Genomic DNA, 20,902 nt, shown 5'->3' with positions numbered 1-20,902 from the left:
GAAAGGTAAAAAGCCTTTTTTCTTCAGAGCTCCCCTCTAAACACTGTTCCTTTGTTTTCGTCCTCCTCTCTACCGACAGTCCATCTATAACAGATGACATCCTGAAGGAGCTGTTTGCTGGGACTGGATACACAGTCAAGGCCTTCAAGTTCTTCCAGTAGGTTCTCTTTCTGACACTTGACTTCCTCACTGCTTCAGCAACACTCAAAGGACCGACTAGGCCGCGATTCAAACAGAAACCTTCACTGCTCCAACAGAGGCCTCTACTTGACAGTTTCCCTGATGTTCACAGAGATCACCTTTGTAGTTTTTAATTGAACTTTTATTTAACTTGGCAAGTCAGTTAAGAACAAATTCTTATTTACAATGCCGGCCTACCACGGCTAAACCAAATACTTGAAACTTGAGCGTCGACTCAAACGCAAAATGACCTTCTTTACCCCCTAGAGTTGATGTCCGCTCTACCACAGAAATCTAAGTAGCATAATAAAAATATGTTAGTTAAATATGTTAGTTAAATATGTTAGTTAAATATGTTAGTTAAATATGTTAGTTAAAGCTAGCAATCGACTGTATCTGCCGATGAAAGGCAACAAGAGTTGGAGCCGTGTTTCAGCTTTCAGCTTATTATGTCCCCCTATGTGGAAAGGTGAGACTCTCAGGAACATGTAGTACGTCTATTGTCACAGGCCCCACCACAGGCCTCACAGGCCCCCTCACAGGCCTCACAGGCCCCCACAGGCCTCACAGGCCCCCCCACAGGCCTCACAGGCCCCCCCACAGGCCTCACAGGCCCCCTCACAGGCCTCACAGGCGCCCCCACAGGCCTCACAGGCCCCCCCACAGGCCTCACAGGCCCCCCTACAGGCCTCACAGGCCCCCTCACAGGCCTCACAGGCCCCCCACAGGCCTCACAGGCCCCCCCACAGGCCTCACAGGCCCCCCACAGGCTCCCCACAGGCCCAGGCGCCCCCACAGGCCCCCCACAGGCCTCACAGGCTCCCCCACAGGCCCCCTCACAGGCCCCCTCACAGGCCTCACAGGCCCCCCCACAGGCCTCACAGGCCCCCCCACAGGGCCCCCTCACAGGCCCCCCCACAGGCCTCACGGGCCCCCCACAGGCCCCCCCACAGGCCTCACAGGCCCCCCCACAGGCTCCACAGGCCTCACAGGCCTCACAGGCCTCACAGGCCTCCCCACAGGCCTCACAGGCCCCCCCACAGGCCTCACAGGCCTCACAGATCTCACAGGCCCCCCACAGGCCTCACAGGCCCCCCACAGGCCTCACAGACCTCACAGCCCCCCACAAGCCTCACAGGCCCCCCCACAGGCCTCACAGACCCCCCCCCACAGGCCTCACAGGCCCCCCCACAGGCCTCACAGACCTCGTCTAAAGGTCCCGTGGTAACAGTTGGAAAAAATGCATGGAATTTGTTTATTTTTAATTTTTCATACTTCAAGGGGTCTTAAAAGTCAAATAGCTAAATTATCCTTGGTATGACCTTCTTAAAATAATTCGATATAGATTAGTAAAAAATTATCTTGTCTTAGGTCAGTTAGGATCACCACTTTATTTTAAGAATGTGAAATGTCAGAATAATAGTAGAGAGAATTATTTATTTCAGCTTTTATTTCTTTCATCACATTCCCAGTGGGTCAGAAGTTTCCATACACTCAATTAGTATTTGGTAGCATTGCCTTTAAATTGTTTAACTTGGGTCAAACGTTTTGGGTAGCCTTCCACAAGCTTCCCACAATAAGTTGGGTGATTTTTGGCCCATTCCTCCGAACTGAGCTGGTGTAACTGAGTCACACGCTTTTTCAGTTCTGCCCCCAAATTTTTTATAGGATTGAGGTCAGGGCTCTGTGATGGCCACTCCAATACCTTGACTTTGTTGTCCTTAAGCCATTTTGCCACAACTTTGGAAGTATGCTTGGGGTTATTGTTCATTTGGGAGACCAATTTGCAACCAAGCTTTAACTTCCTGACTGATGTCTTGAGATGTTGCTTCAATAAATCCACATAATGTTCCTTTCTCATGATGCCATCTATTTTGTGAAATGCACCAGTCCTCTGGTGACTCTGGTGACTCTCTAGTGACTCTTTGGTGACTCTCTGGTGACTCTTTGGTGACTCTCTGGTGACTCTTTGATGACTCTTTGGTGACTCTCTGGTGACTCTTTGATGACTCTTTGGTGACTCTTTGGTGACTCTCTGGTGACTCTCTGGTGACTCTTTGGTGACTCTCTGGTGACTCTTTGGTGACTCTCTGGTGACTATTTGGTGACTCTGGTGACTCTTTGGTGACTATTTGGTGACTCTCTGGTGACTCTCTGGTGACTCTTTGGTGACTCTCTGGTGACTCTCTGGTGACACTGGTGACTCTCTGGTGACTCTTTGGTGACTCTCTGGTGACTCTCTGGTGACTCTTTGATGACTCTTTGGTGACTCTCTGGTGACTCTCTGGTGACTCTCTGGTGACTCTTTGGTGACTCTTTGGTGACTCTCTGGTGACTCTCTGGTGACTCTTTGGTGACTCTCTAGTGACTCTTTGATGACTCTTTGGTGACTCTCTGGTGACTCTCTGGTGACTCTCTGGTGACTCTCTGGTGACTCTCTGGTGACTCTCTGGTGACTCTCTAGTGACTCTTTGATGACTCTTTGGTGACTCTCTGGTGACTATTTGGTGACTCTCTGGTGACTCTCTGGTGACTCTCTAGTGACTCTTTGATGACTCTTTGGTGACTCTCTGGTGACTCTCTGGTGACTCTCTGGTGACTCTCTGGTGCTCCACTTAGAGAAATATATTTGTATTTATTTATTTAACCTTTATTGATCTATCAGTTCAGTAGGATTGTTCCACACCCTAATAGGTTTTTCCAAAAGCAGATTTGACAGACTAGAGCTAAAGTTGTGTCATTCAGAGCCGAGGGAACATTCAGAATAGTGATCTCGGTACATACTCATGATCTGCAATGAACATCTCTTTGCGGATCAATAAAGTGTCATTGATTACTGTCTGTCCTTCTGTGTCCGCCTCAGGAAGGACCGTAAGATGGCTCTGATCCAGTTGGGTTCAGTGGAGGAGGCCATCCAGGCCCTGATCGACCTCCACAACCACGACCTGGGAGAGAACCATCACCTCCGCGTGTCCTTCTCCAAGAGCACCATCTGACCCGCCTCACCCAGCTCCCCCAGCTCCCCCACCCCCAGGGCCTCGCTCCTGGGCTGGGCTAACCCCATGCCCCCCCACCTCCACCCCCAGGGCCTCGCTCCTGGGCTGGGATAACCCCATGCCCCCACCCCCCACCCACCCCTAGCCCCTGTTGGGAGTGACGGACAGAAACACCCACTTTTACTTAAAACAAACAACAGACAATGAACTAGTTTAGATGATATTGTTGTGTAATAGACTACTGTAACACAAGGCCTTCAGACAAAGACTGATATAGACACAGAGCTGAAGTAGGCTGGAAGGAGAGCTGGTCGATTGATTCAGGGCATAAAGTACAAAGGTGATGTGGGCTGACATGGTGCATCAGTGCATCCTTTACCTGGCATTCGAGGACCCTAATCCAGGGAGAGACTAGACCCCAACCCAGGGAGAGACTAGACCCCAACCCAGGGAGAGATTAGACCCTAATCCAGGGAGAGATTAGACCCTAATCCAGGGAGAGACTAGACCCTAATCCAGGGAGAGACTAGACCCTAATCCAGGGAGAGGCTAGACCCTAATCCAGGGAGAGACTAGACCCTAATCCAGGGAGAGACTAGACCCTAATCCAGGGAGAGACTAGACCCTAATCCAGGGAGAGACTAGACCCTAATCCAGGGAGAGGCTAGACCCTAATCCAGGGAGAGACTAGACCCTAATCCAGGGAGAGACTAGACCCTAATCCAGGGAGAGACTAGACCCCAACCCAGGGAGAGACTAGACCCTAATCCAGGGAGAGACTAGACCCTAATCCAGGGAGAGACTAGACCCTAATCCAGGGAGAGACTAGACCCTAATCCAGGGAGAGATTAGACCCTAATCCAGGGAGAGACTAGACCCCAACCCAGGGAGAGATTAGACCCTAATCCAGGGAGAGACTAGACCCCAACCCAGGGAGAGACTAGACCCCAACCCAGGGAGAGACTAGACCCCAACCCAGGGAGAGATTAGACCCTAATCCAGGGAGAGACTAGACCCTAATCCAGGGAGAGACTAGACCCTAACCGAGGGAGAGACTAGACCCTAATCCAGGGAGAGACTAGACCCCAACCCAGGGAGAGACTAGACCCTAACCCAGGGAGAGATTAGACCCTAACCCAGGGAGAGGCTAGACCCTAATCCAAATCAAATGGAAATAAATGTATTTATTTATATAGCCCTTCGTACATCAGCTGATATCTCAAAGTGCTGTACAGAAACCCAACCTAAAACCCCAAACAGCAAGCAATGCAGGTGTAGAAGCACGGTGGCTAGGAAAAACTCCCTAGAAAGGCCAAAACCTAGGAAGAAACCTAGAGAGGAACCAGGGTATGTGGGGTGGCCAGTCCTCTTCTGGCTGTGCCGGGTGGAGATTATAACAGAACATGGCCAAGATGTTCAAATGTTCATAAATGACCAGCATGGTCGAATAATAACAAGGCAGAACAGTTGAAACTGGATCCAGGGAGAGACTAGACCCTAACCCAGGGAGGGACTAGACCCCAACCCAGGGAGAGACTAGACCCCAACCCAGGGAGAGATTAGACCCTAACCCAGGGAGAGACTAGACCCTAATCCAGGGAGAGACCCTAATCCAGAGAGAGACTAGACCCTAATCCAGGGAGAGACTAAACCCTAACCCAGGGAGAGACTAAACCCTAATCCAGGGAGAGACTAGACCCTAACCCAGGGAGAGACTAGACCCTAACCCAGGTAGAGACTAGACCCTAATCCAGGGAGAGACTAGACCCTAACACAGGGAGAGACTAGACCCTAATCCAGGGAGAGACTAGACCCTAACCGAGGGAGACTAGACCCTAAACCGAGGGAGAGAATAGACCCTAACCGAGGGAGAGACTAGACCCTAACCCAGGGAGAGACTAGACCCTAACCCAGGGAGAGACTAGACCCTAATCCAGGGAGAGACTAGACCCTAATCCAGGGAGAGACTAGACCCTAACCCAGGGAAAGAGATACTCAACGCTCTTTGGAGTCTTCTGCCCAGTCTGTCACCCCGTCACCCACCCAGCCACTGACCCACCTACAGTCCCGGAGTGAGACTCCTCTAGCTGTGCTGCATTGTTACAACTGAAGCCCCTTCTCCGTAACCAACAGCACACCACGCGTTATGTGGCGGTGTACCGTTAGACTGGTTTCTCTTCAGTGGGATGACTTATTAACAGATGATTTACCTGATGAGTCTGAGACGCTGTTCCATTAACAGGTATCGTCACGGATACGGAGAAAGGGCGGTTGGCTGATGAAGCTGGGTGCCAGTAGCGGCGACCCTCCTCCTGACCAATGAACTGCCTCCATTTTAAGTAGCGTTGGAATGTCGAGCGAGGGGGACCAATGATCAGGCCCCCTCCTCTGTGACATAATGGTGACATCATCACGGTGCGACACTGAGTCTCAGAGCAGCTCAGCTAAACATGACCACCACACCACTCAGATCACCATGACAACTACACACCTGTTTTGCTTTGTTTTACAGTGTATCAGTGGTTTTCATTGAAATGTAAACAGAAAGAAAACCATTCAAAGCAGAATGGGCAAATCTTCTTGCACCTTCATTTCTCTGTTTACTGTGCAGAGTCCTTGGACCAGACCAGACCAGGAAGTACAGTAGACTACAATAGACTACAGTACAGTAGACTGCAGTAGAGTCCAGTATACTACAGTAGAGTACGATAGACTACAGTACAGTAGACTACAGTAGAGTACAGTAGAGTACAGTTAGGTACAGTAATGACCTGTGAATAATAGGCAAAGTAATGGTGAACTTAATTGCTTTTATTTGGCCCTGTAGCTATCTACCTGTAGATGAGGTGTGTCTACCTGTAGATGAGGTCTATCTACCTGTAGATGAGGTGTGTCTACCTGTAGCTGAGGTCTATCTACCTGTAGCTGAGGTCTATCTACCTGTAGATGAGGTCTATCTACCTGTAGCTGAGGTGTGTCTACCTGTAGATGAGGTGTGTCTACCTGTAGCTGAGGTCAATCTACCTGTAGCTGAGGTCTATCTACCTGTAGATGAGGTCTATCTACCTGTAGATGAGGTCTATCTACCTGTAGCTGAGGTGTGTCTACCTGTAGCTGAGGTCAATCTACCTGTAGATGAGGTCTATCTACCTGTAGATGAGGTCTATCTACCTGTGGCTGAGGTCAATCTACCTGTAGATGAGGTCTATCTACCTGTGGCTGAGGTCAAATCTACCTGTAGCTGAGGTCTATCTACCTGTAGCTGAGGTGTGTCTACCTGTAGATGAGGTGTGTCTACCTGTAGCTGAGGTCAATCTACCTGTAGCTGAGGTCTATCTACCTGTAGATGAGGTGTGTCTACCTGTAGATGAGGTCTATCTACCTGTAGATGAGGTCTATCTACCTGTAGATGAGGTCTATCTACCTGTGGCTGAGGTCAATCTACCTGTAGATGAGGTCTATCTACCTGTGGCTGAGGTCAATCTACCTGTAGCTGAGGTCTATTTAGCTGTAGCTGAGGTCTATCTGCCTGTAGATGAGGTCTATCGACCTGTAGATGAGGTCAATCTACCTGTGGCTGAGGTCTATCTACCTGTAGATGAGGTCTATCTACCTGTAGCTGAGGTCTATCTACCTGTGGCTAAGGTCAATCTACCTGTAACTGAGGTCTATCTACCTGTAGATGAGGTGTATCTACCTGTAGCTGAGGTCTATCTACCTGTAGATGAGGTGTATCTACCTGTAGATGAGGTGTGTCTACCTGTAGCTGAGGTGTATCTACCTGTAGATGAGGTCTATCCAGGTCAGATCAGACTGAACCAGGCTAACTGGACCACACCAGACTGCACATCTCTGCTGAGAGTGGTGGACATATGAATGTGAATACTGGAGGCATCATTAAAAAAATGCCACCCAATTCCCTATATAGTGCACTACTTTTGACCAGAGCCATATTCCCTAAGGGCCTGGTCAAATGTAGGCCACTATAAACAAATGGGTTGGTGTTTAGGACGCAGGCCCTGTCTGTCTGTCTGTCTGTCTGTCTGTCTGTCTGTCTCTGTCTGTCTGTCTGTCTGTCTCTGTCTGTCTGTCTGTCTGTCTGTCTGTCTGGTGCTGCCGTGGTGTAGCCTTAACATTCCAAGGAGGGTCATGTGACCTCCTGAGTAGCATTATGGGTAATTATTAGCACTGTGTTTGTGTCATCCAACCTCAGCCGAAGTTATGTCTCGTAATCTCCAGGGGAAAAGTAAAAACAAAACAAACATGATTTAGTTTAAGTTTATTACAACGCAAGGCAAGAGATGGTGTTATACTTAACAGTTACTGTACCTTAAGCAAAACAACTGCAAACCCTTCCAAAAAAAATAAGAAAAAGATTTTGAAGTTTACAGTCTTAACAGAACCCAATTATTCAGGTATCTATATATCTTTTAAAAAAAAGGCTTTTTTTGGAAGAAGAAGAGAAGAAAAAGAACATGACTTATTTTTGGTAATTTGTTATTTTTTATGAAAGAGAAAACGAATCTGAAACCTCACTGGGTTTTTGTACCACTATAATCATATAAGAAATCACGAGAGAGCTAAACATCATATTCACTCTGGATCCACTTCAGTTGTTATTACGTGCCTTCTAATCTAATGTTTTAGACAGCGTCTGAAATGGCTCCCTATCCCCTATGTGGTACACCCTTACTACTTTACAGTAGTGCACTATTAGAGAATAGGGTGCAATTTCAGACACAGACAATATCTTATGTACTATCTAGTGGGATTGGTGAGAGGGTTGATTTAATTCACTTGTTGTTGGTTTTTTTTTCATGTAGAGAAATGTAGACGTGTTTCTTAATGGGGGGGGGGTCCATTGTATTATATGGTTTCTGAAGTTAATGCTTGGTTCTTTGATTGCACTTCTTAAGAGACAAATGAGCAGGAAACTGAAATTACACAGTGTGTACTGTGGGCCTCTCCATCCCTCTGTGTGTGTGTGTGTGTGTGTGTGTGTGTGTGTGTGTGTGTGTGTGTGTGTGTGTGTGTGTGTGTGTGTGTGTGTTATGTAGTGTGTGTGTGTAGTGTTTGTAGTGTGTGTGTGTATGTGTATGTGTGTGTGTGTGTGTGTGTGTGTGTGTGTGTGTGTGTGTGTGTGTGTGTGTGTGTGTGTGTGTGTGTGTGTGTGTGCGTGTGTGTGTGTGTGTTATGTAGTGTGTGTTTGTAGTTTGTAGTGTGTGTATGTGTATGTGTATGTGTGTGTGTGTGTGTGTGTGTGTGTGTGTGTGTGTGTGTGTGTGTGTGTGTGTGTGTGTGTGTGTGTGTGTGTGTGTGTGTGTAAAACGTTTGACGCCATATTCATTCTTCTTCACTTATCTGTGACTTAACAGGACTGATGATCTGTTGTTACTGTTGTTACTGTTGTTACTGCCGTTACATCTTCTAGACCGTTCTACAGCACCATTTTCAGAACTAATGCCTTTTGATGCAGAATGTAGCTCAGGTCAAAAACATGGTAAACAATCTTAAGTCAATACTGACCGAGTTCTGTTTAGCAAATCTGATGAGGTCAAGTTAATTTTTATTTCTAAAGTAACCTACCCAAACCCTGTGTATAAATGTTATTCCTCTGATGGTAAGGCCCACAACACCCACTTAGGTCATTTCAGGTTTTCCTTCATTTTGCTATTTTTGAGTGAAGCTGTAAGAGAACCTCCCATCTGTGTGTTTTTGAGTCGTAATCTTTATTTGACTTGTTTCTCATATTATTCATGTTAGGGGTATTTTGGTTGCCTGGTTTTTGATCCGTACTGATATCTGTAGTGCATTTTTTTTCTCTCTTTTAAAGGTGAACTGGTTGTCTGTCACTCTGCTTTTCATAACAACAGGTGTTTGAGTCTGCAGAAAGCCCTGAGAATGTGTGTCTGAAATAACACCCTATTCCCTATATAATGCATTACTTTTTTTTTTTTACGGAGCCACAGGAGTCCCCCCTGGCACTGACCTCGACCCCAAGTTTTTTGGGTGCATCAAAAGTAGTGCCCGGTATAGGGAATAGGGTCCAATAATGCTGTGGTATCTGAGGGCTGGTTCAGACCGTGAACCTCGTATAAACCACCATACTGGTTATTGATGCTGCGCTTCATGTAACACCCTGGACCAGAGCTAGTCTCCGCTGAGCTGCCTTTGTCGTGGTCTTCATCATACTCCTATTTCTGTGGATCGACTCTCTCACGTCTAAAAGCGATGTCGTTTAAAACATTTTCATTTGTGAACAGGAAAGAAGCCGGCTGACTGTAAAGCCTTCTGTATCATCATGAAAGCTGGTAATTCTAGAATGTCTGAACGTTCTAGGTCTCTGAATGTTCTAGAATGTTTGAACGTTCTAGGTCTCTGAATGTTCTAGAATGTCTGAATGTTCTAGGTCTCCCAAATGGCACCCTATTCCCTACATAGCGCACTACTTTTGACCAGAGCCTACGGTCCCTGTATAGGGAATAGGGTTGCATTTGGGACGCTTCCACAGTCATGCCTTAACTCAGGCAGCGTAGTTCAGCCATGATGACAGACTTTTCTTTTCAATTGTGATTAACATTTTGCTTTTACATTATCAAATGTTTTTTATACCGAAGAGTCACAAACAACAGAAACAAACAGGACCAAAGTTGATGTGCCTTTCATTGATCTGTTATTCATGCCCTGGTTCCCTCATCCATCACTATTGTTTAAATTAAAGACCATCATCCCCTGGTTCCCTCATCCATCACTATTGTTTAAATTACAGACAGTTATCCCCTGGTTCCCTCATCCATCACTATCGTTTAAATTAAAGACCGTCATCCCCTGGTTCCCTCATCCCATCACTATTGTTTAAATTAAAGACCGTCATCCCCTGGTTCCCTCATCCATCACTATCGTTTAAATTAAAGACCGTCATCCCCTGGTTCCCTCATCCATCACTATCGTTTAAATTAAAGACCGTCATCCCCTGGTTCCCTCATCCATCACTATCGTTTAAATTAAAGACCGTCATCCCCTGGTTCCCTCATCCCATCACTGTCGTTTAAATTAAAGACCGTCATCCCCTGGTTCCCTCATCCCATCACTATCGTTTAAATTAAAGACTGTCATTGCTGAAGACGAGGTCATTGGCTCTCTCAAAACAGGGGTAAAGTAAGTTATACATTTCAGTCCAAATATAATTTACAACATTTTGACAGGAATCTATATTAAGGGAGCCCATTCCTAGCCTGGTTAACCCAGACTGAAACAGTGAAACGTAATGAAACATAATGAAATCAGGTTGGATTCCAGGCTAGCCCATCGATTCCCACAGACTCACGTAATAAAACGCAAAAAAAAAAACAAAAAAAAAATGTACCTTTAGCTTTACTTTGAGTTGTACAAGAAGACAACACATGAATTGAAACCAAAGGAGCTGAACCCTCTTATTACAACAACCAATCATAGTGTAGCGACCCTCACTGGACCGGGGTTCGAGTCCTGGCCGGGGATATCCCCCCCAGCCCCCCTGAGTTTACTACAATAGTGTTACTTTAATAGTGACTTTTCCTGTCAATATCACTGAATTATATGAGAGACAAATGATTGGAGAAGTGAAATCGATGTCCAGTTTCATGATTACTAAAGGGAGAGATTTGACATTTTAAACAGCCATGTAGTTGCACAGAGCTCAGTCAGAGGGCTACATCCAAGACGGCACCCTTATCTCTACGCAGTGCACTACTTTTTATGACCTGAGCCCTATGGGCCCTGAACGTACGTTGTGCACTATATAGAGGATATGGTGTCATTTGGGACACAGGAAAGTGTCTCATCTGATCTGATTGAATTGTTTTTCTCGTCTCTTTAAGGCACGTCTTGATAATATAGCTTATTTATAGTTAATATTTCAATGTTTCACGACCAAAATAGACAACAAGAAAGTCTGTATTTAAAAATGTTCCCTTTTCAAACTTGGCCAAAATGGTTAATGAGAACAAGAAAGCTACAAATAACAACAATAACGAGAGACATTAAAGTCCCAGTGCACTCCAAAACGTGATTTACCTGTGTTTTGATATTTCCACGCTATGAGGTTGGAAAAATACTGTGAAATTGCTAAAATGATGATAATACCCCTTTAGTGTAAGAGCTGTTTGAAAAGACTGCCTGAAATGTCAGCCCGTTTTGGTGGGATGGGAGTTTTAGCCTGCCTGGTGACATCACCAGTTAATAGACCAATAAGAAAGAGTTCCAAACCTCTCTGCCAATAACAGCTAGTTTTCAGTTTTCCCCTCCCCACTCAGACCACTCCCAGACAGTCCTATCTAAATTCTTACTTGTGATATTGCTCTTTGCTAAGAAGCTATTTTTGTTTCTTTTTGATAATATGAATCACAGTTAGGTTCTTCATTTTTACCCAGAAATTATTTGATACTGAGATTTAAACATTTAAAAAAAAAACAGCTGCATTGAACCTTCAACTGTTTGTTTGTTTTTTTTAATATATATTTAAAGATGAACACAACATGGAAAAAAACAACTTGTGTATTTTGATATCATACCAGGTTTGATTTGTAAAGCAGTGTGTGTGACGTCGTGGGGATGGAAGGTGGGGTGAGAAACAACAGGTTTCCTTATGAGTTGATGTCATTTAAATGCAAATAGAAAATTAAACTCTTAAAGAAACATATTTTAAAATGTTTGTGGTGCATGGTTGAATGGAGTTTCTGTATTTGATATAGAAACATTTTCTTTTACATTTTTCGATTGATTACTATGATTATTATAGATATTATTATAAGGATTCTCATTATTACTATTGCATCAGAATCTCTTCTTATTTTTTTCCTAAAGCAACTTTAATTGTAGCATGCCTTGAATAAATGTCACGATCTCTGCTTTCCTCAGTCCTCCTGTGTCCTCTTGTCTTCACATTGGCAATCAAACCAGTCTTCCGGGAAGAATCTCCAATTGCGTTTTCTTGACTCCTCGCGTCCTCTCTCCTCGCTTCCTTCTCAAAAACCCATCGGGATAAGAAGGTCAAAGGAGAGGGACCTCGTCTAATGGGTTTTGAGAAGGTGAGGAGAGAAGACGCAAGGAGTCAAGGAAAAGCAAATTGAGATTCTCCCTCAGTGTTCCTTCCTTTCCTGTCTAACTTCTCTCAACCACTGCAGTGTGCCCCACTATGCCTTTTAACCAACCACACTGCTCGCCACACCAACCTGCCTCTCTGTTCTCTTCCTTAAACGCCACATACCTTGACTTGACTTAAACCCTTTTACTCTGAGGGCCGATTTCTCAGTCCTACAAGATCAAACCAAATCCTGATAGGTTACAAGTCAACACAACCAATGACCCCTAACCTCACACACCATAGGATAGACAGGCAGGCAGACAGACAGACAGACAGACAGACAGGCCCTGACCTGGTAGCAAGGTCAAACTCCCAAGGTTATGTAGTCCTTATAGTACCATGCTGTATGGGCTAGAGAGATAGACCACAACACTGTCTGGGATAGATAGATAGACCACAACACTGTCTGGGATAGATAGATAGACCACAACACTGTCTGGGATAGATAGATAGACCACAACACTGTCTGGGATAGATAGATAGACCACAACACTGTCTGGAATAGATAGATAGACCACAACACTGTCTGGGATAGATAGATAGACCACAACACTGTCTGGAATAGATAGATAGACCACAACACTGTCTGGGATAGATAGATAGACCACAACACTGTCTGGGATAGATAGATAGACCACAACACTGTCTGGAATAGATAGATAGACCACAACACTGTCTGGAATAGATAGATAGACCACAACACTGTCTGGAATAGATAGATAGATAGATAGATAGACCACAACACTGTCTGGGATAGATAGATAGACCACAACACTGTCTGGGATAGATAGATAGACCACAACACTGTCTGGGATAGATAGATAGACCACAACACTGTCTGGAATAGATAGATAGACCACAACACTGTCTGGGATAGATAGATAGATAGATAGATAGACCACAACACTGTCTGGAATAGATAGATAGATAGATAGATAGACCACAACACTGTCTGGGATAGATAGATAGACCACAACACTGTCTGGGATAGATAGATAGACCACAACACTGTCTGGGATAGATAGATAGACCACAACACTGTCTGGGATAGATAGATAGACCACAACACTGTCTGAGATAGATAGATAGACCACAACACTGTCTGGAATAGATAGATAGACCACAACACTGTCTAGGATAGATAGATAGACCACAACACTGTCTAGGATAGATAGATAGACCACAACACTGTCTAGGATAGATAGATAGACCACAACACTGTCTGGGATAGATAGATAGACCACAACACTGTCTGAGATAGATAGATAGACCACAACACTGTCTGGAATAGATAGATAGACCACAACACTGTCTAGGATAGATAGATAGACCACAACACTGTCTGGGATAGATAGATAGACCACAACACTGTCTGGGATAGATAGATAGACCACAACACTGTCTGGGATAGATAGATAGATAGATAGATAGATAGATAGATAGATAGATAGATAGATAGATAGATAGATAGATAGATAGATAGATAGATAGATAGATAGATAGATAGATAGATAGACCACAACACTGTCTAGGATAGATAGATAGACCACAACACTGTCTGGGATAGATAGATAGACCACAACACTGTCTGGGATAGATAGATAGACCACAACACTGTCTGGGATAGATAGATAGACCACAACACTGTCTGGGATAGATAGATAGACCACAACACTGTCTGGGATAGATAGATAGACCACAACACTGTCTGGGATAGATAGATAGACCACAACACTGTCTGGGATAGATAGATAGACCACAACACTGTCTGGGATAGATAGATAGACAACAACACTGTCTAGGATAGATAGATAGACCACAACACTGTCTGGGATAGATAGACCACAACACTGTCTGAGATAGATAGATAGACCACAACACTGTCTAGGATAGATAGATAGACCACAACACTGTCTGGGATAGATAGATAGACCACAACACTGTCTGGGATAGATAGATAGACCACAACACTGTCTGGGATAGATAGATAGACCACAACACTGTCTGGGATAGATAGATAGATAGATAGATAGATAGATAGATAGATAGATAGATAGATAGATAGATAGATAGATAGATAGATAGATAGATAGATAGATAGATAGATAGATAGATAGACCACAACACTGTCTGGAATAGATAGATAGACCACAACACTGTCTGGGATAGATAGATAGACCACAACACTGTCTGGGATAGATAGACAAAGACCACAACACTGTCTGGGATAGATAGATAGACCACAACACTGTCTGGGATAGATAGATAGACCACAACACTGTCTGGGATAGATAGATAGACCACAACACTGTCTAGGATAGATAGATAGACCACAACACTGTCTGGGATAGATAGATAGACAAAACACTGTCTAGGATAGATAGATAGACCACAACACTGTCTGGGATAGATAGATAGACCACAACACTGTCTGAGATAGATAGATAGACCAAACACTGTCTAGGATAGATAGATAGACCACAACACTGTCTGGGATAGATAGATAGACCACAACACTGTCTGGGATAGATAGATAGATAGATAGATAGATAGATAGATAGATAGATAGATAGATATAGATAGATAGGATAAATAGGATTCCCTATGTAGTGCACTACTTTATCAACACAAATGGCCCCCTATTCCCTATGTAGTGCACTACTTATCAACACAAATGGCCCCCTATTCCCTATGTAGTGCACTACTTTATCAACACAAATGGCCCCCTATTCCCTATGTAGTGCACTACTTTATCAACACAAATGGCCCCCTATTCCCTATGTAGTGCACTACTTTATCAACACAAATGGCCCCCTATTCCCTATGTAGTGCACTACTTTATCAACACAAATGGCCCCCTATTCCCTATGTAGTGCACTACTTTATCAACACAAATGGCCCCCTATTCCCTATGTAGTGCACTACTTTATCAACACAAATGGCCCCCTATTCCCTATGTAGTGCACTACTTTATCAACACAAATGGCCCCCTATGTAGTGCCCTACTTATCAACACAAATGGCCCCCTATTCCCTATGTAGTGCACTACTTTATCAACACAAATGGCCCCCTATTCCCTATGTAGTGCACTACTTTATCAACACAAATGGCCCCCTATTCCCTATGTAGTGCACTACTTTATCAACACAAATGGCCCCCTATTCCCTATGTAGTGCACTACTTTATCAACACAAATGGCCCCCTATGTAGTGCACTACTTATCAACACAAATGGCCCCCTATTCCTATGTAGTGCCCTACTTTATCAACACAAATGGCCCCCTATTCCCTATGTAGTGCCCTACTTTATCAACACAAATGGCCCCCTATTCCCTATGTAGTGCCCTACTTTATCAACACAAATGGCCCCCTATGTAGTGCACTACTTTATCAACACAAATGGCCCCCTATGTAGTGCACTACTTTATCAACACAAATGGCCCCCTATGTAGTGCACTACTTTATCAACACAAATGGCCCCCTATGTAGTGCACTACTTTATCAACACAAATGGCCCCCTATGTAGTGCACTACTTTATCAACACAAATGGCCCCCTATGTAGTGCACTACTTTATCAACACAAATGGCCCCCTATTCCCTATGTAGTGCACTACTTTATCAACACAAATGGCCCCCTATTCCCTATGTAGTGCACTACTTTATCAACACAAATGGCCCCCTATTCCCTATGTAGTGCCCTACTTTATCAACACAAATGGCCCCCTATTCCCTATGTAGTGCCCTACTTTATCAACACAAATGGCCCCCTATTCCCTATGTAGTGCCCTACTTATCAACACAAATGGCCCCCTATTCCCTGCTCAAAAGTAGTGCAGTACGTTGCGGATACAGGTCTGGTCATGGGGCGAATACACACGTCACCATGCCCTGCAAACGCAGCTTCTAACATATTCTCACCTTTTCTATAGTGTGATCTTTTGTTTCTCAATGAATCTGGAATAGAAAATATCTTCATGGGGTTTAAAACTGCATTTACATGGTTGTTGTATTGACTTTATACAGAACCTAGCCACTGGACACAGACATGAATCCAACGTCTATTCCACGTTGGTGTCACGGGTTTCTTCCTGGGAAGGAGAGGAGGACCACAATGCAGCGCGGTAGTTGTCCATGGATTTTTTTAATTAGAAAACTGAACGTGAACACAACAACAACGTGGAAACCCGAAAACAGTCCCGTGTGGCACAAACACTAAGACAGGAAACAACCACCCACAAAACCCAACACAAAACAGGCTAGCTAAATATGGCTCCCAATCAGAGACAACGACTAACACCTGCCTCTAATTGAGAACCATATCAGGCCCAAACACAGAAACAGACAAACTAGACACACAACATAGAATGCCAGCTCAGATCACACCCTGACCAAACAAAACATAGAAACATACAAAGCAAACTATGGTCAGGGCGTGACAGTTGGTTTCAGCGTAATTTCATTTAAATGATGTGGAAACCACATTGACTGAACACAGTTTATCATGTCATCTCTGGTGTAACTAAATTTGATGACTCAACTACTAAAGTATTCTCTCCATGTATTGTAATGGTAGCAGTATGGGGGGGGGGGTGATTCAGAACTCAGGTAAACGAGCGTAAATGGAACGTAATTCCCTTTTTGTTTCTCTCAATGGGTATTCTGACCTTCAACTTAAGCCTGCGAATAGCATGCTATTCACCCGAGATTCACCCGCGATTCACCCGCGATTCATCCGCGATTCACCCGCGATTCACCCGCGATTCACCCACGGTTCACCCGCTATTCACCCACTATTCACCCACTATTCACCCACGGTTCACCCACTATTCATTTGGGGTGGATATCAAATACGTGAAGGTGTGTCTACAGATCCACTGTATTAATGGAGGTGTGGAGGAGGTGTGTCTATAGATACACTGTATTAATGGAGGTGTGTCTACTGATACACTGTATTAATGGAGGTGTGTCTACTGATACACTGTATCAATGGAGGTGTGGTGGAGGAGGTGTGTCTATAGATACACTGTATTAATGGAGGTGTGTCTACAGATACACTGTATTAATGGAGGTGTGTCTACTGATACACTGTATTAATGGAGGTGTGTCTACTGATACACTGTATCAATGGAGGTGTGGTGGAGGAGGTGTGTCTATAGATACACTGTATTAATGGAGGTGTGTCTACAGATACACTGTATTAATGGAGGTGTGTCTACTGATACACTGTATCAATGGAGGTGTGTCTATAGATACACTGTATTAATGGAGGTGTGTCTACTGATACACTGTATTAATGGAGGTGTGTCTATAGATACACTGTATTAATGGAGGTGTGTCTACTGATACACTGTATTAATGGAGGTGTGTCTACTGATACACTGTATTAATGGAGGTGTGTCTATAGATACACTGTATTAATGGAGGTGTGTCTACTGATACACTGTATTAATGGAGGTGTGTCTATAGATACACTGTATTAATGGAGGTGTGTCTACTGATACACTGTATTAATGGAGGTGTGTCTATAGATACACTGTATTAATGGAGGTGTGTCTACAGATACACTGTATTAATGGAGGTGTGTCTATAGATACACTGTATTAATGGAGGTGTGTCTACTGATACACTGTATTAATGGAGGTGTGTCTATAGATACACTGTATTAATGGAGGTGTGTCTACAGATACACTGTATTAATGGAGGTGTGTCTATAGATACACTGTATTAATGGAGGTGTGTCTACAGATACACTGTATTAATGGAGGTGTGTCTATAGATACACTGTATTAATGGAGGTGTGTCTACTGATACACTGTATTAATGGAGGTGTGTCTATAGATACACTGTATTAATGGAGGTGTGTCTACAGATACACTGTATTAATGGAGGTGTGTCTATAGATACACTGTATTAATGGAGGTGTGTCTACAGATACACTGTATTAATGGAGGTGTGTCTATAGATACACTGTATTAATGGAGGTGTCTACAGATACACTGTATTAATGGAGGTGTGTCTATAGATACACTGTATTAATGGAGGTGTGGAGGAGGAGGTGTGTCTATAGATACACTGTATTAATGGAGGTGTGTCTATAGATACACTGTATTAATGGAGGTGTGTCTACAGATACACTGTATTAATGGAGGTGTGTCTATAGATACACTGTATTAATGGAGGTGTGGAGGAGGAGGTGTGTCTATAGATACACTGTATTAATGGAGGTGTGTCTATAGATACACTGTATTAATGGAGGTGTGTCTACAGATACACTGTATTAATGGAGGTGTGTCTATAGATACACTGTATTAATGGAGGTGTGGAGGAGGAGGTGTGTCTATAGATACACTGTATTAATGGAGGTGTGTCTATAGATACACTGTATTAATGGAGGTGTGTCTACAGATACACTGTATTAATGGAGGTGTGTCTATAGATACACTGTATTAATGGAGGTGTGTCTATAGATACACTGTATTAATGGAGGTGTGTCTACAGATACACTGTATTAATGGAGGTGTGTCTATAGATACACTGTATTAATGGAGGTGTGTCTATAGATACACTGTATTAATGGAGGTGTGTCTACTGATACACTGTATTAATGGAGGTGTGTCTATAGATACACTGTATTAATGGAGGTGTGTCTATAGATACACTGTATTAATGGAGGTGTGTCTATAGATACACTGTATTAATGGAGGTGTGTCTACAGATACACTGTATTAATGGAGGTGTGTCTATAGATACACTGTATTAATGGAGGTGTGTCTATAGATACACTGTATTAATGGAGGTGTGTCTACTGATACACTATTAATGGAGGTGTGTCTATAGATACACTGTATTAATGGAGGTGTGTCTATAGATACACTGTATTAATGGAGGTGTGTCTATAGATACACTGTATTAATGGAGGTGTGTCTACAGATACACTGTATTAATGGAGGTGTGTCTACAGATACACTGTATTAATGGAGTGTGTGTCTAGGTGTGTCTACTGATACACTGTATTAATGGAGGTGTGTCTATAGATACACTGTATTAATGGAGGTGTGTCTACTGATCCACTGTATTAATGGGAGTGTGTCTATAGATACACTGTATTAATGGAGGTGTGTCTCTGATACAGATACACTGTATTAATGGAGGTGTGTCTACTGATACACTGTATTAATGGAGGTGTGTCTACTGATACACTGTATTAATGGAGGTGTGTCTACTGATACACTGTATTAATGGAGGTGTGTCTACTGATACACTGTATTAATGGAGGTGTGTCTACAGATACACTGTATTAATGGAGGTGTGTCTACTGATACACTGTATTAATGGAGGTGTGTCTACTGATACACTGTATTAATGGAGGTGTGTCTACTGATATACTGTATTAATGGAGGTGTGTCTACAGATACACTGTATTAATGGAGGTGTGTCTAGTGATACACTATTAATGGAGGTGTGTCTACTGATCCACTGTATTAATGGAGGTGTGTCTACAGATACACTGTATTAATGGAGGTGTGTCTATAGATACACTGTATTAATGGAGGTGTGTCTACTGATACACTGTATTAATGGAGGTGTGTCTACAGATACACTGTATTAATGGAGGTGTGTCTAGTGATACACTATTAATGGAGGTGTGTCTACTGATCCACTGTATTAATGGAGGTGTGTCTACAGATACACTGTATTAATGGAGGTGTGTCTACTGATACACTATATTAATGGAGGTGTGTCTACAGATACACTGTATTAATGGAGGTGTGTCTACTGATACACTGTATTAATGGAGGTGTGTCTATAGATACACTGTATTAATGGAGGTGTGTCTACTGATACACTGTATTAATGGAGGTGTGTCTACAGATCCACTGTATTAATGGAGGTGTGTCTACTGATACACTGTATCAATGGAGGTGTGTCTACAGATCCACTGTATTAATGGAGGTGTGTCTACTGATACACTGTATCAATGGAGGTGTGGAGGAGGTGTGTCTACAGATCCACTGTATTAATGGAGGTGTGGAGGAGGTGTGTCTATAGATACACTGTATTAATGGAGGTGTGTCTACTGATACACTGTATCAATGGAGGTGTGTCTACTGATACACTGTTTTAATGTAGCACACGCTTCAGCAGGTATATCTCTCTAGTCACCCCAAAACCAATTCTTCCTTTGGCCGCCTCTCCTTCCAGTTCTCTGCTGCCAATGACTGGAACGAACTACAAAAATCTCTGAAACTGGAAACACTTATCTCCCTCACTAGCTTTAAGCACCAGCTGTCAGAGCAGCTCACAGATTACTGCACCTGTACATAGCCCACCTATAATTTAGCCCAAACAACTACCTCTTTCCCTACTGTATTTATTTTACTCCTTTGCACTCCATTATTCTACTTTGCACATTCTTCCACTGCAAATCAACCATTCCAGTGTTTTACTTGCTATATTGTATTTACTTTTCCACCATGGCCTTTTTTTGCCTTTTACCTCCCTTCTCACCTCATTTGCTCACATTGTATATAGACTTGTTTATACTGTATTATTGACTGTATGTTTGTTTTACTCCATGTGTAACTCTGTGTCGTTGTATCTG

At 43.6% G+C, this 20,902-nt stretch overlaps 1 protein-coding gene across 50 annotated transcripts in view; it reads left to right on the top strand.

Moving 5' to 3' along the window:
• LOC118376345 (polypyrimidine tract-binding protein 3-like) overlaps positions 1–12,069 on the top strand; it is a 105,726-nt gene extending 93,657 nt beyond the window's left edge. For 2 of the 50 annotated variants that reach the window (XM_052458719.1, XM_052458717.1), the window contains exons 12-13: positions 80–157; positions 3,044–12,069. In XM_052458719.1, coding sequence (XP_052314679.1) covers positions 80–157; positions 3,044–3,176 — 211 coding nt within the window. In that variant the 3' untranslated portion in view covers positions 3,177–12,069. The remainder of the gene's footprint in view (positions 1–79; positions 158–3,043) is intronic. The other 48 variants (XR_008061639.1, XR_008061660.1, XR_008061649.1 and 45 more) reach the window with 48 other exon arrangements.
• The last annotated feature ends 8,833 nt before the right edge of the window (positions 12,070–20,902 follow it).

Source organism: Oncorhynchus keta, chromosome 12 (genome assembly GCF_023373465.1).
Source record: "Oncorhynchus keta strain PuntledgeMale-10-30-2019 chromosome 12, Oket_V2, whole genome shotgun sequence".
Taxonomy (NCBI): Eukaryota; Metazoa; Chordata; class Actinopteri; order Salmoniformes; family Salmonidae; genus Oncorhynchus; species Oncorhynchus keta.
This window is presented reverse-complemented; position numbering and strand designations above follow the sequence as displayed.